The following is a 25,765-nucleotide window of genomic DNA, read 5'->3' on the forward strand; positions in this document are numbered from 1 at the left end:
GATTTCCTTAAGAGGGACAGAGCTGTAACATAAAGAACTATTAGATGGGAAAGAAGGTATGTGGGATGCTGTTATGGAAGTATATAAAATAAATAATGGTAGGAAGAAAAGGAAGACCCAGTAACATTGAGTGATATTTTCCACTGATAAAAGATAGTACTTGACGAAGTTAAGGTAGATTGATAAAGATTTTTGAATTATTAGAAAGCTGAAGACCTAGCAAAGGATGGGTCCCCTTAAAAACTTCAGGCTTTTAACTAGGGACATTCATCTTTGAAAGGAAACACAACCTAAGCCAGGCATCAAGTCTAGAAGGCCAGATTGTCAAAGATGAATAACTTCCTAAGGATGAACACAGGAGTTGAGAGGAATTGCAAAGTATGTCTAAATACTATCATATTTTGAGAATGGCCTTAAGTACCTTTGTTGGATTTTCAACCATAAATTAAAAAATCTAAGTCTATGCATTTTATATTATTTATATTTATATTTTAAAACTATTATCCATACTAAGAAACCTAAAAATCTCCCCCAAGATAAGTCACAGACAGGAAAATTTTCTTCCTTGCATGAATCATAGTATTCAGGATTTTCCAATTTGTGAAACCGAAATTACTATTTTTAAAACTATTTTTTTATAAAATAATAATACAGCTAAACAACTTCATTTGAAACCAAGATGGTAATAACCATTACTTTTTGATTACAAAACATGAGATAAATTTCCTCCAGTAATAATATAATCATATCAGAAGATTTATTTTTAGATTAATTCAAATAAGTTGGGAAACTTTCAGAAGTTTGCCTCCCAGGAGCCTGTGAATAATATAGCTGAACAGTGTAGAGATACAGGGCTGAACAGAAACTGCTTTTTTTTCAGTTTTATACTCTGAGAAGCTTAGCTAACATACTCCCTAGTACTGGTTGACAACCCTAAGAAATCTGCTTTGGTACTTCCACAGTGACTAGACAAACTTTAGGTGAATTTCTGAAGGATATAAAGGCAAATGAGGAAGAGAGAAAAAAGTGAAAGCCACACAAAGGATACATTTTTAAAATACCAATGGATGTAAATGCAAAATCCAGATTCCACTTTCACTGTCAGTTTTGGTATAGACCAGTTTTGGGATGGGGGCCACCTGTAAAACTTGGAATTGTTTGTGAGTTTGGTTTCCAAAATACCACCCACCTCTGTCCCAGTGTGAGTGATTCTAGGATTTCAGTTGCATGTAATCCTTAAAAAAGACACTCTAATAGGTCACAAAGCCTACAGAGATTCAAATATATGCAGGATACCATGGGGACTCTCATGTCTCTATTTTGGCCTATGTCTATGACTAAATAGATTTGTCACAATGTCTATGCATTTTTTTAGGCAAGGGCAACAATCTTGGCAGCGGCTGCCAATAAATTTCTACAACAGAATTTCTAAAACAGCAGCATTTTCAGACACTAGCCTTCCAAATGATGAAAATTTAAAGTAACTTTTAAAAGATTATGTAATCTCCAAATTCAAATCTAGATAAATGCCTAAAACTTTATTTTTCCCCAACAAAAGATGGAGAAGTACAAACATTGAGGTGAAAGCTTAATTAAACACTATAGAGATATTACATGACTATGTCCAAGACTGTAGAAGTCCTTCACCTGTAGAAGATGAGTTGGATAGAGATCACATCATTCTTTGTAAAAGTCATGAAATATTTTGTGATTATGGTTTTCTTTAATCTGCTCATTCTCATACTAATTTGAGTATTGTCTGAGGATGGATAAAGCATATAGCACATTGCTGTCACTGTCGAACAATAAATCTGTAACACAGAAAATAGTTTAGTGACAGACTTTCTAAGCTTGCACATCAGGAAAATTACTTATGAAAAGGATATATAGCGCTACATAGTCACACAAATATCACTGAAAAAAAGAAAAAAAACAAAACAAAGAATACACTACAAATTATGTTAAGCAATAGGCAATATCATCATCAAAGTGTATGCAAACTCAAACCAAGGAATTTAGAAATAATATTGGTCCAGTGGGAAATTATGTTTCAAGCCAAACATCACAAAATGTGCCCAGTCAAAAGTCACATATCTTTTCAAATACATTGTCTTTTTATTCCAGTATAAGAAAATAGATCTAGAGTGTCTATTGTGTTAACATTAATTTGTGTAACTTAGGGTAGCTGCCCAAGTACTCCTACCCACAGGATAAGGGAATGTAAAAATTCAATGGGAAAGAATATTTAACCATAAACTTATTTTCATTTTCCTGTTTTTTATGTTGTCCATCAGACTGCATAATAATATACCTTGTTAAAATGTTTGGTCTAAACCTATACACTTCAGAGAACTAATAGAGCGGTAGAGAAAGTTTTGTCATAGATGTCTGGTTTTGTGACCTCCTAGTAGGAGAGGAATGAAGCATTAACTTCCTTTTGAATGCTGACAAGAAGCTAAGCTTAATTCTCAAAATAATACACATATATGTTAAGAATTTACCTCCCAGAAGTGCCTACTGAGTTCATGAAGTAAATAACGTGGTTAGTGGGTCTGGCATTTCTGAAAAGGTACAAATCTCCTGGTTTATGGGTACTTTTCATGTTTTAGAAAATTATGCAGGAAAAGTAAATATGTCCAAAAATGTATTTGAATGGAATTCATGCTTTTAAAAGGCATAGCAATTATTTTATTTAAAATATTAAACAGTAAAGAGTCTATTCCACTTCTTAGACTGCAGTTGTTATTATGTTAAAATTTATGCTGAAGTGAATGAGAATAGAATGAAAACTTCAAAGAAATGACCTGAAGGTTACATGCACAGGGGAAACACCATTGACATAAGTAGAATTGTCCCAGCAGTGATGCTGGCCTACTTCATTAGAAAGACTTCAAAGACACCTTATATAATACAAGCTAGTATTTAAAAAAAAAAAAAAAATTCCCAGTGTGAATCCCAGGATAGAATAACAGATTCAGGTGTTCTGAAAGGCAATTTTAAACCTTAATGTTTGGACTGTGTTCAGCAAGACAAATTTTCTATATTATATTGATTCAGCCATATATTGGAATACAATAATGAGGATATTTAAATAGACTTTAGGCAGCAGTGTAGAAGAGTAAGACTGTATGATATGGTTCTTGGTCATTTTTCTTCTGTGCACAGAAAGAATAATATGTGTACTCATCTGAGATATATTTTGAGGTGACAGCATGTTTTGTCTGGTACCATTTCCCTAACAGTATCTTTTCATTCCTTAAGCACTTGCCTCCTCTTTGTACCTCATCCTTGACATTAGTAAGGTTTCTTTCAACGTGATAAGTCATAACTAGTGAGGTAGAAACCTAGAGCATGGCATGTAAGTCACTTCATTATTTTTCTTCTGAAACACAGAAGCAAGCAAAATGAGGTTTTGCTAGATGCACAGAAGTTTCTGACCAACTTTGGCTGCAGGTGGTATGTCTGAGGTGGATCAGGAGTGTGACTGGTTATAAGAAAAGAATAAAGTGCAAGACTTTTTTCCTTGTATCTGAAATTGCATTTTTATTACAGTGTGTTATAACATACTGCAATGTAATAACAAATGATGCTTTTCATCTACGAATTCCAATATTTTATTAAGGTTGTTTTTCTTAATATTAATTAAGGATTAATTAAAAAACACACACTTGACAAATTTGGAGTGACCACAGCAGAGCTTTAAACAAAACCTCATTTAATGCACTGAAGCCTTGTGGTGTTCCACACTTACCTTATTCTGTCATGAAGTTCTGCTTTAGTCCCCAAAGATGTCAAAGCAAATAACTTCAGCTCAGGTTGACAGTATGTGTGTTCAAGAATACAGAAAACATCCATTTGCTCAGTTTCTCTCTACTTCCTCCTGCTTTAGAGATTTTATGAGAACTTTCATTTTTTTTAAGACATCTTAAAGCAATAACAGCAATAACTTTAGTTTAAAAAGAGATCAGCAGAATGCTATCAGGAAATGTTCACCTGCAACTCACAAAGCTCATTATTATAAAGAAGCATTCCACTTTTTGATCTGCCTTTCTTTACATTTTGAAAGCTGGGGAAATATTGAATCTTAATTTTGCACTTAGTGTCATGGAAGAGGGGTCCCCTTACCCTTACTGTAGCTGGATCCAATTGAGCGCGTGGACCCGCTGAGGTGCAAAGCACTACAGGGCTGCAGCTGGAGGCCAGGTTGTCTTTTACAGTTGTGTAGATGTTCAATTACACATACACATCAGCACCAGCTTTATTTTGTTTCTTGTTTTTTTCTGTTCAGGTGCTATAGATTTCCTGTTTACTTTGGAGACTTTCTGTATGGATATGCATTTTTCAGATATGCTCAGAAAGCTCCAGTAAGAGTTTTTGGGGGTCAGCCTCACCTGACTCACCTAACATTTACAGTGTAGATATGGACTCCTGGTCTAGACTTCTTTAGAGTCAACAAAGTCACTTTTCTTAAGTGAGTTCTCTCACTATGAGCTGAATTGTATATGCAAGTAACTTTTTTCTCCATATTATTTGTTAAAGGGTGATGATATTAGTGCTGCTCTTTATATGATCAATATCTACATTGGAACAGATTATTTTTACATTCTTGTTTTTCTAAAACTAACTAAATAACAATATTAATTCCAAATCATCATGATTTAAAAATAAAAATATTTTCTTATCTTGCTCAGGCAAGTATCCCTTAGTTTCCAAGTTATGCTGTGTAATAAAATGCAACAAAGTGTAGGATCAAGCCAGGATGTGGTTTAATAGAGATTCATTACTGAAATAAGTCAATTTGAATGTGCAGCATTTGAAATTTATGTCAGTGAGAAAATATTTAAATTCTTCAGAACAGAATTGAGGATTCCTATATTTTATCCCTATTAACTTGTTGATGGTCGCAACAGGAGGTCAATGTTTATTAGTACTGAAGAATTAATATGTTAAGTACACATTTTTACATTTGAATCTTGATTGTTAATATTGAAATCAATTATCCACCTTCATTCCTACAGTATATCTCAGTGTCAAATCCCTCTTCACTCTGCTTTGTGAAAACTCACACCAAAGATATGACAGGGGACATCAGCATATATAAACCAACTAACAAGGCTGTTGGTGTCACCCAAATGGCTTGTTAGTGAAAAATTTCTTTGTATGCATACCATTCTTCAGCTGGAAACACTAAATGCACATTACGGTGCCTGTGTGGAAAAATATAAATCAATTAAAGAAATATGGACACTGGAAATATTAAACAAAGCCACTGGCTTAATCTGTCTTGTAGAAGTTCTTGAAAGACTTCTTTAGTTCTCATCTAGTGAATGGCTGATTACTCACAAAATTGCTGTCTCAAGCAGAAACTCTTAGGGAACTATATTGCAGCTGGATAATTAAGTGTCTTTATCTCTTTGTAAATGGGCCATAAGACATTCTATTTCAGCTCACTAATGAGGACCATTTTATGGTATTCCTAAGTGATGTCTTTCAAATGCACAGTGAATTGAAGTATTATTGTTGTTACCAGTCACTAAGGCTGAATTTATTGGGAAACAAACTTGATAACTGTTGATAATTTATTAGGTAGTAAATAATTATGCCCTGGAGAGGATGAAAGCTCACTACGTTAATGTTTTCCAAGACTGAGTCAATTCCTGCAGCACTACAGGAGGGAAATTCTGCTTTAAATTATTTATTTAATAGCTTGAGTTTTATTTAATAGCTCAAGTGCTCTTGCTATGCAATGGTTTGCCTTTTTTACTTCGTACTTTTAGAGGGTGTGTGGGAGGGAAAAGTAATCTGTTAGCTGTTAAAACATTTCTGTAAATGTAAATGTGAGGCATCTAATTGGCTACACCTTTTTTCTTTCCTTCCCACCTTAGAAATATGAATCTGAAATTCTTGTAGGTAATGAACCTTAATGCTCCTAAGGAATCTGAGACTAGACTACTTCCTAGGCTGGTAGAGTCATTGTAGCCCTACTAACTGCATTTCAGCATGGCCTCATAGTTGTGCTGGATTGTATTTAAGACAGGTTTGCACATCCATTTGGGCCTCCTATATGCAGTAAAAGCCTTGCGTGCAGCCATGAAGGGCTAGGGGTTGATGGCAAAGGGGCTATTTTTGCTTTTGTCATTGCTCCTTGGAAACAAAATCCTTCCACTTCTCCATCTAGTTTAGCGATTGTAGGGTCACAAGATGAATCAGATCACTGAGCTGCTCCAGTGGAATGACAAACTTGTATAACAAACAAAGAAACAAAACAACAAAACAACAAAGCAAAGAAAAACCCCATGCCAGCCTCCCCTCTTGCCCTCCTACACCAAACCAAAACACTTTCTGACAGATCTCCTATTAACTGATTCATTCTGTGGCTATGGAGGCAGTCTACAATCAACAGAAACTGCAGGAAGAGCACTGCTCCTCTAAGTGACACCCTGCCATTGCACTGGGTTTTGGGTTATTACTAAGTGCTCTCTTAGACATTAAAAATGTGTGTATATATATATATATTTACTTATACTGTCATAAACTCTGAACACTTAAATGAAGGGCAGCATTTTCCATTCTAATCATTCAGCATTTGAGTGTGCCTGGGGTGAGGAAGGAATTCTAGAGTTCCGATTTCTCACACCTTCTAAAATACCTGTGTAAGTTCAAGGTAAGCTCCCAAGGAAATCTTGAGTGAAAGACACAGTAGGTGCTACTTGCCTATTAATGGTCAAAATGAAAATAGTATTTTATAAATTATTAAAAAGAAACAGAAAGAAAATCAGAAAAAAATGTACCACAGTACAATTCATGATGTACTCAAATACTGTATAAAGGATTGGACCCCGAGTCCGGAAAGAAAAAGAAAAAAAAAAAAGGAAAAAAAGACGGAAAAAGTTACAGACAGATGATCGAAGATGTGAAATAACATCCATTAAGTATTTCAGAGATACTTCAGGCAGTGTAAAAGGTAGTAGGAGAATGCAGTAGAAATCATAGATGTCTTGTAGAGCATGGATGCAGAATTACTGACACTTTCAGCTAAGAATGAAGGGTCACGATCTGAAATATACTGGTTAAAAGGCAACAGTGGGAGATTGCCTTTCATGTGGTACCTTTACAGAGTTCCTTGGTATGGGACACTGTGAATAATTAAAATTCATATGGCTTCAAAAAAAGTAACTAGAGAAATTCATGGAAGAAAATTCTTTCAAAGATTATTAAATATACAGATATATCTGACAGAGGAAGAACCTATGTTATAAATTCCTGGATATGCTTGCCTGCTCTTATTCTGTTCTCCAGTCATCTGCTTTGGACATCTGTTCCAACTTAAGACTCTTTTTTTGGGCCAGGTGTTAGCCCAGCCCTTGAAAAACCTTAGGGTCCTCCTGGACAGGGGAAGGCCTAAAAGAAAAAGAAAATAAGGAGAAAATAAATAATTATGAGGGTGCAAGCAAAGAAAAAACAGAAGAGCAGTGAGGGTTAAAAGATTAAGTCTGGTGAGGAAGCTCCATGATAGATGCTAGAGATGGGACACTGGAGAGGCTGGAGTGGCAATGTAGCCTGGTATAACCACTCTCTTAACTTCATTTGGGATTAATAGGAGCCTTGACAATAAAGTTTTATAAACTAGAATCTGCAAATTTATACTGTATAAACTTGATTATGGAGTAATAGTTCCCAGAACAGAAATATTTTATTCCAATTCCAGCCAAAATGAACTTTTTTTTTTCCCAATTTGCCTTTCGCCAGCTCTTTTTGTCATATTCAGAGCAATCTCACAAAGAAATATTACTTTGAAAAGCATTTTGGTGAATGTATACTTTGCTGGAAAGAAAATATATGTCCAAGCTCCAGACCTAAACTTTCTCTCACCTTCCTAATAAACAGATGTGATTACACAATCATGCACAACAATGACTTATCTGAGAAGACTGCTGGACTCCAAGATATTCAGAAGCAGCTTTCATATTATTATGCTCCCTCCTTTTTTTTTTTTAAAAAAAAATGATATTCAGACTTTGTGGAGACAAAAATAAAACATAGTATTAATACAAAAGGAAATAAAGTTGATGCTGGAGAAAGTTTTAAATCAGGTGTTGGTAGTTTGTCTTTATAATAATTTAGAATTGGGTACTAAATGCATAGAAGTTCACATTTAAAACTTTTACTTAACTAGCTAGTTGCATAAAAAGTTCCTGATGTTTTATCAGTAATAAGTAACTGCAATACTTTTTTCAATTTCATACATGTCAATGGATTGTAATTTTCTAATTATTTTTCACATTGGTTATTGGTTGACAGTGGTAACTTTAATAATCCAGAAATAGTTTTTGGAGAGGAAAAACACAAAGTATGTATTATGTACCTGAACAAACTACAATCCAGAAAATGCACTTTTTAAGTCCTTTTTGACAGGGACACAAATGTGCTCTTTTATGACTACCATTTTAGTTTGTAGGCAACACTGTGGTTATCTGGAAAGCATATCTGACTTGAAGTCAGACTCCAGGTTTATGCCTTTCCCTGTGATTTGTCTAACTTTTGCAGCACAACTGCATTGTCACAAGGTTGTCTTGTTGTAGGGAATAGTTGGATGTCACAGCCAGCTATTAGGTTTCAGTTTAATGTTTGTTCTCAAGTGGAGGTTGGTATATGCAAAACTAGACCACTTAAAAAACAGACTATACCTCTGGCTGTAAGTCAGCAAAAACTGAGTGGCTGTAACTCTTTGCATATTTTTCCATCTCAAAACAAAAATAATCTTCACTGTTTCTCTGTCAGATCTGTTTGTGGTTCCTGCTGCTAGGTCTGGGAACATACATACATGTGTGGGACATGTTCCAGGCCTCCTCACTGGGGGTATTTGACTGACATCCTTTTGATAACATTAGCAAACTGTTCCTGATTTGATTCTTCGTGAGCCAGGCACTATTTGCCATCATAACTGGAACTGTGGTGGTGCACAGCAGCTGCACCCAAATGTCTGGGAAAGAGGTCAGAGATGCAGGGTCTCCTACAGAAATGTAGGATTCCCCACTATATGTCTGGAACCATGACAAGAATAAGGCAAAATGTATTTGCAATCTGGATCTAGACAGAAACTGCCATTTGGTAGTCCTTGAATGACCCTGTCCCGGGATCCTACAGCTGTAGGTAAAACCATCAATTTACAACCTTCTCCTTTTCAGAAGCTGCTCATCTGGGGACAGAAATGTTCACCTCAGATACTTTTGATAGAACAGATAAAATTTAGGTCAATTATATTTGCCAGTAAGATATGGAGAGAGACTTTTCCCTTTCTGGCTTCAAATGCATGAAGGATTTTGTTTTAAATGTCTTTTGGTATGTATAGTGATTATTAAATCCTATAGGAAAATTAGATTCATGTAAATAAAACATTAAAACAATGAAAATGTAATAATTCACTAAGACACTGCAGAAATCTCTGCATATCTGTCCAAATAGGTCACTATCATGCAAAATACCCAACAGCTGCCTTTCATTTGCTGGCAGTATCACTAAAGGATGTAAGGCTCTAGTGATTAACTCAGTCTCAACTGATTTCACAAACATGGCAGTTCAGATCTTAAATAATTTAGTAAATGCAAATGTGATTTTATTGATTCTATCAACATAATGAACTGCAGTTTAACGTTCCTTATTGCTTACAGACAAACTACACTATTCATTCACCAAATATATGATGGATACTTGAAAAGCAGTGAGATAACCACTTCATTTTCTCAAAAACAGTCAGAAATATACATTTTAAAAATCAAATATAATATTTTTAAAATATTTTTTCTAGTAGAGATGAGATTAGATAATTTTCATGCAGATAGGAAAAAAGATAGATATTGTGTGGTTTAAATTTCATATTTCTAGAGGAAAACTAGATTACTAAATATTTCAGAGCTATTTATTCTTAGTAGTCAGTTTGTATTTCTTTAAACCTGGACAGAAAAGCAGGCATCCTTCATTTGTGATAGCTATTAGGAACTAGTAAACTCATTTACTATTGACTTATTTTCATAACTGATAGCAGAAAAATAGTCTCACCCTACACAGAGGCACACACAACTAACAATCAATTAAGGGATTTTCCTGACTAGTTTTTCAGGAAAAGGCCCTACGTATTTTTGCTCTACTTGCAAGCGCCAGCAACCCGTTCTAAGAAAACTGAAGATGCTACAACTTCAAGTTCCAACCCTAGCTTTCTACTGAAGGTTAATACCCTGTTAGTAGTAGAAGCAGAACAGCTACTCAGCCCTGATAGTTCACAGCCTGTGAGTGAGCAGAAACCTCATTGATTTGGGTTCCTGTTTCTCCACAGGGCTGCAGAGCAGTTGCACTGCCAGGGCTGCTGACTCTACATGGGAGGAGCCATCTGATAGGGCTCTGCATGGTACCTGGTGTATTACCTGGACTCAAATCATTATCCAGGGCATCAAGGAAAGGAAACAGCCAAAAGACTGATAACTGAAAAATATTTCATCAAGTAAGGAAACACATGTAGCGTAGCTCAAAGAGAAAGTTATTGGTCTAAAAATTAACCAAAAGACTTTCAGAAGTGCAATGAAAGAAGAACTTATTTCTCTTGTTAATTCTTCTTTTGTTCAAGAAAGCAGGATTTTCCACATAGGCATAATTGCTTCATCACCAGTTTATTCATCCAGAAAAGGCAATCAAAAAACCCCTTCGGGGTCCAAATTTTGGCTAAGCATTCAGGTTTCAAGAATTATAATATTATTTGCTTGACATAGACTTATCTTTTTGTCCTGGTACATAAAACTTTGGCATAAACATTGTATTTGAAAATAGCTAAACTAACTTTAGAAATCTGTAAAGTAAATTAAGATCTTGAAGCTGAACAAAGAAAGGTAATGGCTACGTGTTTTGGTTTAGAACTGCTTTCTCTGAGCCTTGTTACTTTTTTAAAAATTTGTTTACACATCTACCATATGTGAGCCAATACATGATTCAGGAAATTCACTTAATGTATAAAGCATTCAAGGTCTGTGTAATGTTATAGAAAAAACAGTCTGGAGCTATAGTAGGTAGAAGTGGTTTGGAAATTGTATGGAATATTAAGTTAGAAAAACAACAGCAAACCTTAGAAAAAACATATATTACCCTAAAAGAACATTACCAGTAACATTCCTGAGTATGCATTTTCTGATAACTTTGGGCTGTTGCAGTCTGATGTATTAAGAAAAACTAAACTTTGTGCTGGTCATGCTTAATATGCTGTGCTGCAATCTGTTAAAGTTCAGGTCCTTCACAAGGAGCTATGTTTTTCTTCCAGTGGGAGCACCAGCTCCTGAAAGGGGGATGAGAGGCACCCAAGGAAAGCCATCTTCTGGCTACAGTGCTTCACTGAATAAAAGCCACTGCTGCAAAAAAGAGTATTGGGTTGCTTAGTCTACCTTCTGTATGTGATCTCAGGTATTCTGAGAGGAAGGACTGAAGGAACTGGGCATATCTATGGCATCTATCTGCCCTTGCCCTTGCCACCTTCATCTCTTACATCAACAGCATTTCTATTGTGTTTTTTTTCTAGTCTTTAAGCATGAGGAAAAAGTTTATTTCTAAATATGCTTCCTAGAGATCAATCTGCTTAGAAAATTATTTTCAAATCTAATTCTAATTACTCTGTAAATAAAATATTACTTTGTTTAAAAGTTAAATAATATGAACTTTAGGATATACTCATGATTTTTTTGTGTAACTTTCAGTTAAAAAAGAACCTAATTCAGATTTCCTTGACTGACTCTTAAGTAGTTCTTTCCAAGTGATTTTCAATGTGTGTATAACAGTTAAATAGAGGTAAAATAATCTCTTTACATATAGATATTAAAATATAAGTTTAAGACTCAAGGAAATCATCACTCTGCCTCTGCACAACTAAATACATTTTTTTAGACGAGAAAGACTGATGTCTGCTGTTGAAAAAACAGCATTAGAGAAATTCAGGCCAGGAAGAGTGGATCTAATCTAAAGCCCCCTGGAATCAATGAGAAGCTTTGCTTTAACTCCTCTAGGCTTTGGCTCCAGCGCCAAGTAATTATTCAGGTTGGACTTCGGCCATTGATACTAACACCATCTGCTTACAGGAAAGTACCGTGAAATCTTTAACACAAATTGTGAAGGTGACAGTTCTATGTCTTATCAAAAAAATGGCACCTTTGAGAGAGTGTATTGTTGCTGTGTACCTTGTTGAGGACTTCATTCCCTGCCATCTCACAGGGAAGTGTGTCATCTACTGCGTTGCCAGCACTACCTTTTCCAAATATAGCCAAGTTTCAAAGCCATTGATTTTCCAATTGAAGTTCATATGCAAGTTTATGAACCAGGTTTTATTTTTATTGATGGTGTTGGATAAAAATAATAAATATACAGCAAATACATGGAAAGGGAGATGTAAGGGGGTTTTGTTTGCTAAAATCAAATTTTAAAAGAACAAAGTAAAACACATAGAAGTGAAAAAAGAATATTATGTGTGCAAAATGCTTACCTAGAGAGCAGGATAGTCTTATGGTTCAAGAGTGGATTTCTCACTATTTTTCAATTTTCACCTTTTCACAAAATCACTGAGGTAAAACGTTTAACCTTTCTCTTCCTCAGTTTCCCCATCTGTGAAATGGTATTAATTCTAATTCATCTGGCAGGAATTTGCCATCCTAAAATGCTGCTTTGAGGTGTTCAGACGCAGGGTAGTATATCAAACTACAAAGACTTGGCATTACTGCATACCATCTTATAGCCTGGATAGTCCCACATGATGTGCAAGGCCATTGCTTTTTTGCACACCATTGCCATTAAGCATCAGTTTTGCAGCACAGGCCACATTCTTTGAGAGCGAATAATTCATAGTCCTTTTTGTACCTGTAACTTACACTTTCAAGCCAAAACCAAAAAAGATGTGTCTGTCACCAGACAATCAGTGCATCTGCAGGACTTAAATATTGTTTCTTTATTGTAGGGATTAATGAAGTGCCATCCCGGATCCTGCACAGCACTTAAGGCATGTTTAACTTTAAGAATCTGAGTAGACTGATGGATTTCCATGGGAATCCTGATGTGCTTAAAGTATGTGTTGTTGGAATGAAGTCATATCCTTGTGGGGTCATGCTACTTTTGTTTGTGAAAGTGAAGGAACACTCTCAGATGTTACTCCTTCTACAGGGAATCTCCTGGTTGTTCAAGACTGGGATCCTCAATTATCTTGCCCTCCTGATTTCTGAGCCCAAAATCATATATGTGGTCTGTCTTCAATATACAGGATCAAGATCTGCACTGGTGTTTTAACATTAATTGTTTTCCTGTTCTGAGCTAAAAATAAATTCAAAACATCATGACTCTAAACAACTGATTTCAGTAGCACTGATTTTTCTTCTTTTTTTCCACTAATTGTGCCTAACAACTTTTATGTATGTAGATATGAAAATCATTAAATAATTCTCTGCCAAAAAAATAACCTTAAGCAAACAGCTCCCTTGCCTCAAGTCCCTAGGCTGCTTAAAAGGTAACACCTCATGGAGGAAGGGCACAAGCTCTTTCCTTCCAGGGTTCTGCATTGCTGTCTTAAGTGAGCATCTGTTGATCACAACACTGAACAAATTTTCCACCTCCATCTGCCATCTCTGTGGAATTCTTTGGCAACCTCCCAGAGACAGCTTGAGTCAGAGGCAGCACCTGCAGCTGCACAGACTTTTGCCCTCAGAAGGAATGCTGTGTTCACCTCTCGGTAGACAGGATGCTGTTTAGCTATTTGCATCATGACTTACTTCTGCTGGTGCCTACTCTGCCATCTGTCTGAAAGTTTCACACTACTTCTCTATTAGAATTTACCAAATGCACTAACTGCGTAAGAACCATAGTAGTTACTACTGTGTATGTTTAAAATGAATACATGTACAAAAGTGCACTTTCTTCATACAGAAATGCTTAAGATTGTTGTAACTTACCATATTTTTTTTTGTTTTGCAGTTTTACTAAAGAATGCAAAAAAGGAAGAAGAAAAGCCTTTCAGAGACTGTGCAGATGTATACCAATCTGGTTTTAACAAAAGTGGGGTCTACACTATTTATATTAACAATGTGTCAGATCCTAAAAAGGTAAATACTTGTTTTATTTTCTTGTTTGTTGATAGGATGTTGGTCTGGCTTTAAAGGAGCATTCAGAGCCTTTATTGAAGTTCTCATTCTGCAAAGGGTTGTACTGGTATGAATAACCTGGGCTGTATTCAGTCTTAAAAAAAATACACTAGAATGAAGAAAGTGACAAACTGTATTATTCTAGACATATTACTTTCTCTCTGACAGAGAGTCCTTCCTAAGATCCAACATACACTAAAGAGTTGACTCAAATTCTCCTACTTGACAAGTTCAGTTGAATCAGACTATGGCTGCAAATAAATCTGCGATGAAGTTTAGAAGAGAATTAGTAAAGTACTATAATGAGGAAACGGGTGGAGGGGAATTATCTGGTAGCACAGGGAAAGAAATAGCAGAATGGGTAGTTTTTAAAGATAAAGATTTATAAAAATTCCGCTTCTTTTGTAGGGAACAAGGAAGAATGGTTTTTGGCTGTAAAGAACACAACATGCTGAATATTAGCAATGTTTGAAGCGATGAAGCATGTATAATCCTGTACTTTGCAAAAAAAAGATCCTTAGAAGAGTTTTTTTGATTAAAATGAAACATTAGTCTGTAAAGGAGACTGTTTTTTGGGAAGACTTTTGTTGCTGAGGTACCTGAGTCAGCTGAAGCTAGGAGTTTGAGAGAATAACCTAAGCCTAACTTACACATGGAGGAATGCTGGCTCTCCCTCTGACAGGGCACTATTGGAAGCAGCCCCAAACAAAGCTAAGGGCTGATTACCTGGGAGTAAAAAATACAGCATTGTCCAGAAAGTGGGCCAAACAGGAGGGAGGAAACCACATCTGTCTAGTGAATTTATTCTGACTGCATTAAAATGGTGATCCTGAAAACAGAAAAACACAGTAACAAATATTACTGATGTTATATTCTATAGTCATGATGATATTAAGATATGTAAAACTTATTTCTAAACTGAATTGGTTTTATTAGAGGTATCTGGAAGCCTGTAAATGTCAAGATGTTATGGTTTACTGAGGGATAAGAGTTCATTAAACCATGAGTAGAATTGAGGTGAGAGAATGCTATGGGCAAAGACGAATATAACTCTGGTGAATGTGAATGGAAAAATAATTGACATGACATAAAATACAGAAATCCCTTTAAGCATTACTGAACAGGACAAGAACAATAAAAGCAGTTCTGCAGAAGCACTCAAAATAGAGATATATCATCAAAGTCCAAATTGCACGTACAAATAGGCAGTGGCTTTTCTTAGCCTTATTAAAGTTCATAAACCATCCCCAGAAGCTGGGGTGAAATGAAAAACAATGGTTATCTGAAAGTAACGTGGCACTAATGCATCTGGTATATTTATCTTAAACCCACTTCACTGGTAATATAAGGACAGTGACACTATGGAAGCCACCCTGTATTTCCACTGTATCCCTGTTTGCAGACGCTGCTATCAATCAATACGGGCAGCACAACTCAGCTGATACCATTGCATTCTTTTTTCCTGGAGGCTTCCTGTTTTAGCAAGAAAATGCATGTGTGTGTTGAGGGCGTTTCTGCTACCACCTGTTTCTGTCTTGCTCTAGCAATAACACAGCAAGAGCTGATCCCAGCCATGTTCATGTTAGTCAAGTGAAGAGTGTGATTGCTTTAACAGATGTTTTTTCAGACATTAAGGTCGTATTAACAGCGTACAAGTTAGTGCTGTGCAGAGATAGCTGAACTAACTCTACCTGAGATGGCTTCAAAATCACATCAACGCAGCACTGTGCCAGGACTAATTAGCCCAGAGGTAGCATCACACTGACACAGTTAGATAGCTCTGGGAACCAAGTTAATAACCTGATAGGTACTCCATGGAGACATACCTGCTTGTTTAAAGCCAGCTTAGTTATCTGGATACCACAACGCAAGACTCTGACATGTCTTAAGAGGCCTAATATATTGTATCTCCTGTAATACAGCCACTGGCAACTGTCTTATTTATAGTAATTTTATACTTCAACTCACAAAAATATATCTTCATTTAATTTTGTATTTCCTAAGGGATACTTACTAGAATCCTGAAATTCAGTAGAAAATATCCTTTTGTCATATATACAAATGTTACTGTCCGTTCTAGTTCTTTGTTGGTTTTACCTTCATATATTCATAGAAAATTATCCTCCATGCTTACAGCTCCATACCATTTATATGCCTCATTTTTATATGCTTACAAATTTAGATGGCAATTTTTCTTTCATGTTCCTAGCTTCAACAGTTCATTAGTTTAGTTCATTAGTCTTCCAGCCCTGCATCAAAAATTAGTGACTCATTTTGGTTTAAAAGGATCTTAATAATATTGCATATTTTTAAGATGGGTAGAGAAAAAAAAAATAGGCTTAAATATTAAGCTAATTAATTGGCTTACTTTGATGTGTGTGTGTGTGTGTGTGCAATGCCTGATGGTGTTGACAAATGATTGTCTCTAGGCCATAGTGAATCAAAGGTGAGAAGAGTCCTCTTAATCCCCTGCAGAGGTGAGGTCAGCTACAGGGGAAGCAGAGGCTGCTGAGAAGCAGAGGAGCAGCGGGAGTGAGGTTGTCACCATTTAGGAGCTGAAGGAAGCATGTCACTTTCAGGAGCTGAAGTAGACCAGGGGGACTGGTCTGAGTGCATACAGAACCTCTGTATCTCCCCTTGGATTAGTGTATTTGACTCTCTTACTGTCTTCTCCAACTCCCTCACAAGCATGACTTCTACCAACTTCTGGGTGCACTGCACTGAAAATGTAATGTTATTAATTACTAGTGGTATCTATGTGTCGGGGTCACCATTAGCCGGGGTCCTTATTTTTCCATGCGGGAACAGGAACAACACAACACCAATATGATGATCAGATCATCCACCTTTATTTCCCAATCCTGGTTACATTTATATTCTACTAAGTTCCGTACATGCACTCATCTATCTTCTAATAGGCTACAGGTCATCTACACGCGCTGTTCACGCGCCTCTACAAGCATTTGCATTGGTTAATTGCAATTAGTACGTAAAGCCCAAAACTTGCCAAAAACTCCCTTATCTCATACCCTGTTTTGGTCAGACTTGTGTGCTTTTGCTGACTACAGGTGTTTCTCACTTATCTGCTATCTTGTGTGTTTTTGCCAGCCTTATTTTGCTGGCCTTGTCTTCGTCCTTGCATTCTTCTGCCTGCACTAACTTCCCTCCAGCGCGGCCCAGACTCCTACATCTATGTATCTGGTCTTTACGGCTCTGCAAAAGCAATTGCCACTGTTGTCATGAACGCAGTCTTCACTCCTTCCCCTCTACTTTCTGCCTGTGGACTTCCTACCAATTTGCTGTCAATGACCTCTCTGAGCATATCTGCCAGAATTTCAACCCATTAAATTTATGATAGACCCTTATACTGTGGAAACGGTCATCCCGACATGGTTACCTTCAGGCTTCATTTCTGCATAGCAGAGGCACATTCCCTGACTTTCAAATGGCTGGTCTTGAGCTTGTTGCTCCATGCCAACAAGGTAGACTTGTGGTTATCCCTCCCTTTTTGTTTACTTTAAAATTGGGCTTATCTCTAAATGGTTATTATGATGTTTATAATAATGTAGTCCATAAAGCTAAAATATGTATAAATAATCCCTTATATGCCTTTTAGGAGCTTGAATATTTTAACCCATCCATTTAAGGAAGGGCAAGAGTACAATGCTTTGGATGCTCTTTTAATCTAAATCAGGTTATTTTATTGATGATAAACTCAGAATCTAGAGATGCATAGAAATTCAAAGTCCCTTTTCTTCATCCTTCTCTGGTAGAGGGTTAAATATCAAAACACGTTAAAAGGTGTTTAATGGCTGAGTGCCTTGACCTTGTCTGGGACAGAAGCCAGTCTGGGACATTTGTTGGCTAGAGCTGTGCACCGTGAACATCTATAATGAGCTTGGCACTGTTGTTAATACAGCAGGTGTTTGTGTCTACCACCGTGGAAAGTGCCAGACCACACAATGATGGCTAGTGAATAATGTGCTGCTGGTAAATCTTTCTTTCATTGTGCTGTTTTCTCTTTTAATTTGCTATATTATTCAGAAAACATCAAAGTCCTTTTATAGGTATTTTATTATATACACCATCATTTGTTTGCGCATGTCTTTAAAATGAGTAGTCTTCATACAGTTGAGGATTTCATGCTTTAAAAATTGGCAATGGATTCATGGGAGCTTGAAATGACTTATAAGGAAAATAAATCTATCATTTAGAAATTCTCACTGTAAATCAGACTAAAGAAATTAAATCCTGTAGATAAATGTTTTGACTCACAGTGTCTTCCCCGAAGGAGGAATAGGGCGATAATGTTTGTCTAGCGAATTGTGGGTTTTCTTGTGGTTACCCTAAATCAAGTTCACATGTTTGCACTGTTCGGTATTCTGTTTCCTTCCTATACCTACACAGAGACTTCACTCGGCATGCCTGGAGCAAGTTAAAACAAAAGCACTTGCACAGGATGACTGTGACAATGCTTATGAGTAGGAAAGATTTGGAATTGCTTTGCCTGAAGGTAGAATATGGTTCTCTAGTCAACTGAGGGACAAATTTTTATTTAACTGAATTAGATAGTAACCTTTAATTTGGCAAAACAACTTAAAGCTTTAAATTACCAACCAGTGCTGAATGGATTGACTCTTGTTGATGTGAATGCCAAAAGCTAAGCTGATGAGTAACACCTCTTCAATTCTCTTACATATAACATCTTACTTAAAAAGAAGGATACAACTATCCAAGAGCACAGAAAAATGAAATTTAGGTAGTTGCACAGCCAATATGACATGGATAACTACAGGGGAATGAAAATCAGGAAAATTTGCTTGAATGAGTAGCACTGAGAAACTTAGATCTTAAAATCAAGTGTCATACAAAAATAAGAACAAAAATGAATACTATCACTTGCCACATACCAAAGAATGTGAATGGATAAACAGTATTTGCATTTTTTCATAATTATCTTCTATATTTTTGAAAGGATAATGCAAGAAGTGTGAAAAATGAATGAAAATTAAATATCCATTTTGATTATTATATGAATTATTTAAGATTATTAACAGATTTCAGTTGACAATATTCTAACATCAAGCTTCAGCAAAGTTGACAAATTGTTAAATTATCCTTAATATACAGAATCTCAGTATTTAAGTTAGAATTTTTTTAGTGCAATGATGGCAGGGTATGATCTTACATGTTCTGTATAGGTCTTAACTTCTGAGCTTGTCCCTCTTGAGCCTGTTCCTATCTGTCCTCTGTCATCTATAAGGCCGCTTAGACTGACATCACTTGTTTCTGTTTTGGCACACCATAGGTAACATTATGAAGCAAAGCAGAATAATCTCATCTGTGCTACGTTTTGGACATCTTGAATGGGTATTTTCTGTAAGAATTCCTGAAGATTCTTTCTTAGACAGAATGACATTCTGCTAAGAGCATGAAGAGAATGTGAAGAGGAAAGCTGAGGGTGCAGAGGGGAATGAGGAGGTGATGTGCTTGGGTAATGTGCTGAAAGGAGACATTACTGGGACAATTACACTAAACATGAGAGCTCCAGTTGTAATCAAGTGGCTGGGAATACATTCAAGGGCATAGGGCATTAATCCACAGGAAAAGAGGTTTCCTTAGTTCCATTATTCACAAATATTTTTTCCCCCTAGGATGACAAGATTCCAATGCAAGTTTGTTTTATTGTGGTTTTGATATTTTTATTACTGCATAGGTCTTTTGCAATATGGAAATTGCTGGAGGAGGATGGACGGTTATACAGCACAGAGAAGATGGGAGTCTGGATTTTCAAAAAAGCTGGAAGGAATACAAAATGGTAAGGTGTAAAATGTGAACTACCTGTACAGTTCATAGAAGTGTTAGATTTCAAATAATACTTGCTATTATCGTAAGCAGATAGTTCTGCCTATGGTGATATGGTGTGGTCCTGCAGCCTTTTATGAGCTACCTTTTGTCATATTCTTTTTACAAAATTAGTTGAGTGTTATTGCCCATGATTTAGGGTTGCTTTCAGATCAGTTACTGAGGTCAGGCCCAGGCACATGCACTAAAGAATGTTGCTGTCTGTGCCTCTGAAGTTTTGACTTGCTGTGATGTTAAGGGTTAATAAGCATGTGATGATGTTCCTAATGCATGGATGTTTTCAGCTGAGGGGAACTCCTTTAGAACTTGGAGCACCTCAGATAGGAATGAAAAGTTTTACTGGGGTTTATCCCAAGTCATACAACACCTCTGCCAATCAAGCTAATATACTGGAAATGTTGATACTTCAAATAGGATTAAAAGAAAATAAATAACCTACCGAATTAGAGATGACATGACTTCAGCAGACTATTTTCCCTTTGCCAACTCGAAAAAATTTTACTCCAAGCTAAATAACTTCCGAGTTTTTTAATTCACTGCCTGATCAAACTTTCTGATGGAGCTCCTTCCTCTGAGTCCCTGAGGACTGGCTTGGATTTCAAGGACATTCCCAATGAAGTTTTCAGAACTGTGTTATCAGCCTAGAAGAGGAAAATCTTTTTCCCAGCAGTTTTCAAAAAACACTAAATGAAGAGACCGTTTAAAATGTTTAAAAATAAAAGTAAGTTCAGTTCAGTAAAAATTTCTATGGGAAAAAGTTCTGTTACAGAATTTACAATTTCAGAAATAACTGTAATATCAGATTATTGAACCAAAATATAATTTTGGAATTTATGGATGCTTTCTTAATAATCTTTTTATATTACTTGAAAATACAAATGATAGGGGTAAAAACTAATGATTTGGGTCAGACCTCTGCTACTGTAGATAACCAGAGGATCTAATTTGTTTCATAATATATGTGAAGTAAAAATAATATTAAAATAACAAATAGATATTTTTTAACGGATTTGCAAAATTTTATTTTTTTTTTTTTTAGAATTCATACAGTTTTAATTTAGCAGGGAACTTGAAAACTGTTTTACTCTATTTTGGTTTAGAGTCAGACAAAATATAAAACATCAGTTTATTTTTGGGGAACCAAAATTGGAAGATTCTAGCAGTTCTACTTATGAGGAAATTAGAATTTGTATATGCAACCTAACTTGTTCTCTGCGTATGGGCTGTTTTAATTTATACATACCATGTGAATTATTGAGATTTACTCAGTTTTTTTCTCCTGTGCTTTTTCTTAGACTATTTAATAAAAACATCCCTTCTTTTTAAAGTTTTCCCATGTGGCCTTTTTTCATATATATCCCTTCACTTAGCATTTTCCTCACATTATCCTTTACAACAGTGTGAGCCTGTTCAGGATTAGTTTATGTTGATTTTGTCTAGTTCAAGCAGTCTGAATTAATTTTGCTTCTCTTTCGGAATACCATAGTCTTCTAAGAGATCATTTACTTCTACCAAATAAAAAGGAACTGTTTTAGATTTTTACTGATACATATCCTATAAGTAAGTCATGAGAAAAGATGAGATTTAGGCTTGTCTCTGCTTCTATGAACCATTTCACCAAACTAACTAGGTTATGCCCTCCTCTGTGATTATCTTATATCACCAAATGTTGAAAGACAGAGGCTGGTGGATGCTCTGTGGATAACTGGAATAAGTGACAGTGTCTGAGCTTCAAGGCAATGACACCACTGACTTAATTCCCTCATTGTTCAGAGAGGGTGCGCGGTGTCTATTGGATCACATCTCCTCTCCTTCCTAACACAAGTACTTGGTGTTTCTTCCAATGGAAACTGGGTAGTGTGGTGAGGGACACGATGGTACTTGGTCTCACTTGGAGTGGTTGTACTTAATATGTGTTTTCTCAGCCCATAGTTCAGACACAGCTTTCCAGATTTGCTAAGACGTTCTTGTTGTGCTTGTATCTCACTAAGGCTCCAAATCTAATGGAAATAAACAATATAATAATAATGTAATAACAATAATAAGTCATGGGGACTTCTTTTAGTTTCAATGCATTTAGTTCTTATTGGAAAAGAATCTGGAAAACTATTGAAGCTTCTGAGCTGAACAGGAGCTCAGGCCACCAAACTGTGGCACTGCTAGTGCCCTAACAAGTTATTGGCTGTTCCAGTTGTAAGAGGCCATTGCACATTTTCTCTGACTCTAAGCTGAGATCCTTACAGCAAGTAACTTGGAAAGGGTACACATGGAGTATTCTCTGCAAAAGTGAGTTACAGGACTGCTTGGTCAAAAGAGTCACCTGGCAACAATGAGGCAATCATTGTCTTTGATTCAGTTTCATGCTGGTGCCTTCAGCTTACATGGAAGTATTCAATTCCTGTTCAATATATTTTCCAGACAACAAAAGAGGGAACAGGTTAAGAGAGAGATAAAGTAGTCATAAATATTTTGAAAGTAGGAGATATACAACTCCATCCATACATAAATTGCCACAAAGTCAGTGATACTACGGTAATAGTGTTACTAACTTTTTCTCCTTGTTCTTTTGGCTTAATTTCCACTGGCATCCAATCTGCACTCTGGAACATAAAGTTACATTTTCTTTAGTATGTAAAATAGCTAATGAATACATAACCTTTTATGCAGATTTATTGTTATGCCAGATTGGTTATGCCATCTTCTTCCTTAGTGGCATATGTGCTTACTGGTATTGTTCAGTTTTGTTATTAGTCTTATGCTGTGCAGTGTAATTTGTGCCTTTGCTTCTAAGAACTCATTTCTGACTATGAAATCTCTTGGGCCATTTCAGCTTTGTACCTTCAATACTAATTGTGAGAAATTCAGACGAAACCCTGTGAGTTCATCCTTCCATCCTTTTCTTATCAGTATCTACTATGTCTGTTCTTTCACAATTTGAGATGGATTTTCCATTATACTGTTTGTTGCTTATCAGAAATATTTAAAGTGGATCAACAAGTAATTTCTTTAACAACAGCTAAGATCACCCTGAAGCAGGTTTCAAACATTTTTCATATTTCCTTGCCCGAGGAGTGAATGTAACACAATATTAGAGTTTTGACCTCTAAAAGGAGAACATAGTTACAAAAACCTCTTACCATCTGCAAACCTGTTCTGCTATTAGAAGGGGGGTTTCCACAAGCTTACTCTCTAAGACAGAGTTTCTGGCATTTATTAGGCAGTGATTAGCAATAATCAAATCCAAGTAAATTATTAGCTCATGTGCTAACTTGGCTATCAAGTCTTCTTGCTCAATTTCCAGCTTTTCAGTTTTGGATAAACACACCTTTCCCAGTTACTGTCTCCATTTTTGCCAAATTAAGTGATGGAGTATTGGATTCCTTATTCTCTAGCCTTTTAGCATGTCTAGTTTAATAATTCCCATGAATTTCACAGAAGTTATTCTGCACTCAACAGCCTGATATTCACTATCATTTTCCTAGGGGGGCTTCTTGGGGGTCAGGTCTATTGGGGGCTTCCTCAGACCTTTAAAATTATTTTCTTGCTTTCTGTCATTCGAGAAAGACTCTCAATAGGTATTTGAAATTGCGTGCCTTGGCTAGCCCACAACATTCCTTCTCCTAGCCAGCTTTTTTATCTTGTATGTCAGTATTTAATTGTACTGCATGCCTTTATTGCTACAGTATTGCTATTTTCCTTTCTCTGATGAAAACAAGCTATCACTTTTTAAATCATTCATAATGCCATGAGCTAGATTAGGATCACTTGTATATGTTAGACTCACAGCTGAAATTCTAAGCTTTATGGCAACTATCTCCTATCTTCCTGACCAGCAGCTGGTTTTTCTTTTGGTTCTTTGAGGCAATAATGACATTCAGCAGTGAATTCCACACCCTCTTAATCTCATGTTCCTAATTAACATCTAAGAATCCAACACCAGTTCAATGCTTAAAACAAGTCTGCTGCCAATTTATCTCAGAAGTCATCATTAGCATTTCTGTGTGCCTGAGAAGCACATCTACAAAACCATTTCCATTTCTGTTGGGGTTTCTTCTTTTTCTGTTCTCGTTAAAGCTGTTGGGTTAAATTGATGGCTAGCTCCATAGTGCCAATATGGTATGATGCCAGAACAGGATAATTTATGCTCTTCCATGGCTTAAATTATGCAGCACACTGAGAGCCAGACCACAGAGATGGTTACCAGAACTTTCTCTGGAAGTACTTCTGGATACAGTGCTAGTGGGCATTTACGTTATGTTATCTGGAATAATCTGACTTTTCTCTGAGCCTCAGTAAATTTTAACTAGTATAACAGGTCTGGTGATCCATGTCTTCTGCTTACCTAAAAGACAACTGAACACCTCTTTGGACTATAAGTCTTTCATTTCCTTCTAGGCGTGATGTTCCTTACCCTTTTTGATATACTTCCTACAATTCATCTCTGTGAGTAAGCGCTAGTTTGGACATAGGTCCCAACCATTTCCTGGAAGACCTTTCAGTTTGTGACAATCGGGTTGCTGGTCACCTAATGTTTTCACCTCACCAGTCCTTGCAAGTCCTGCAGACTGCACGTTGTGTATTTGGGCATCTAGATCTACTTGAATTATTCATAACAAGAGCTACCATTCCAACAAAGATTTTATTTCTTGGTACCATCTTTCAGTTCATTCTGAATACTTCCAGATGTTACTTACTCTTAAATTTTACTTGCAAAGTGTCCAGCTCCTGTTTTAGAAAGTAGTCTCCTAATTCCTTTTATGGTCTCCATTTGTTTTAAGCCTTATTTTAATTTATCTTGTGAAAGTTTCAGTTCCAGTTTTCAGTTATGTTATCATTCTTTCTGCCCACCTTTCCTGCCTCTAAACTCAGACATTTTTTTTCTTCCGTATTGTTTCAGTAGCAATACTAACTTGCACTTTTTTTTTTCTTCTTCAAAATAGGTCCTCACTACAGTTAACACTGTGTTTGACCTGAGCAAAGAGGCAAAACCTCAAGCTGTTGTAGTGTTCCCTTTTGGAACATTAATTCATGATGGAAATTTCTCTGTTGCAGTTTTGTCTTTACAAAGAGTGTGCAGATTCTTTCTTCTCCCCAAACACTTGAAGAATCAAACAACTACAGACAGAGCCCCAACCCCTTCCAGTCATGTTAGGCTGTTATGTTCATCACTTTCAAATGAGAGGCTGACTGCATAAAAATGCACAAGACACATTTTAAATTGTTTGTGTAAGCTTCATGATTATTGTTCCACTATTTTAGTGGAAAACAACTTCAGATGTGTTTTTTTAAAAACAAACATTACATAAACCATATGGCTTGGCTGAGGAGAACGTTCTTGACAGAAAGAATAAATTTACTCATAATTTGAATGCTCATATTGTGGAAACAATGTCTTTCATAATTCTCGGTTTTGTTAAAACTAGCTATTCTGAATTAATTTAAAATAATTTTCAGGATTATAAGTATTTAAGCTATGTTATGCATTGATATGGCCACAAAATCTTCACACTTTTGTTGTATTACTGTGTTCTTTAAGAGAGAACTCAAATACTATCAAACAGGTCTGAAGATGGTACCACTGCTTTCTGTGACTATTCCACATTAAATGAGTTTGTCAAAAGCTCACTTTCTGCATCTTCATTCATACTAAATCTTTTCCTTTAGACTAAAAAAAAGAGATTGTTGGGAGCTAAAAAGTATATTCCACTGCAAGCATATGATGCAGCTCCCTGGATTCACAGGAT

The 25,765-nt window shown here is 36.2% G+C and overlaps 1 protein-coding gene across 1 annotated transcript in view; it reads left to right on the top strand.

Moving 5' to 3' along the window:
- ANGPT1 (angiopoietin 1) overlaps window positions 1-25,765 on the top strand; it is a 171,573-nt gene that overhangs the window by 95,303 nt on the left and 50,505 nt on the right. Inside the window, exons 5-6 of the mRNA XM_074846774.1 lie at window positions 13,990-14,117; window positions 19,873-19,974. Coding sequence (XP_074702875.1) covers window positions 13,990-14,117; window positions 19,873-19,974 — 230 coding nt within the window. The remainder of the gene's footprint in view (window positions 1-13,989; window positions 14,118-19,872; window positions 19,975-25,765) is intronic.

The sequence above is a fragment of the Strix aluco genome, chromosome 1, assembly GCF_031877795.1.
Source record: "Strix aluco isolate bStrAlu1 chromosome 1, bStrAlu1.hap1, whole genome shotgun sequence".
NCBI lineage: Eukaryota > Metazoa > Chordata > Aves > Strigiformes > Strigidae > Strix > Strix aluco.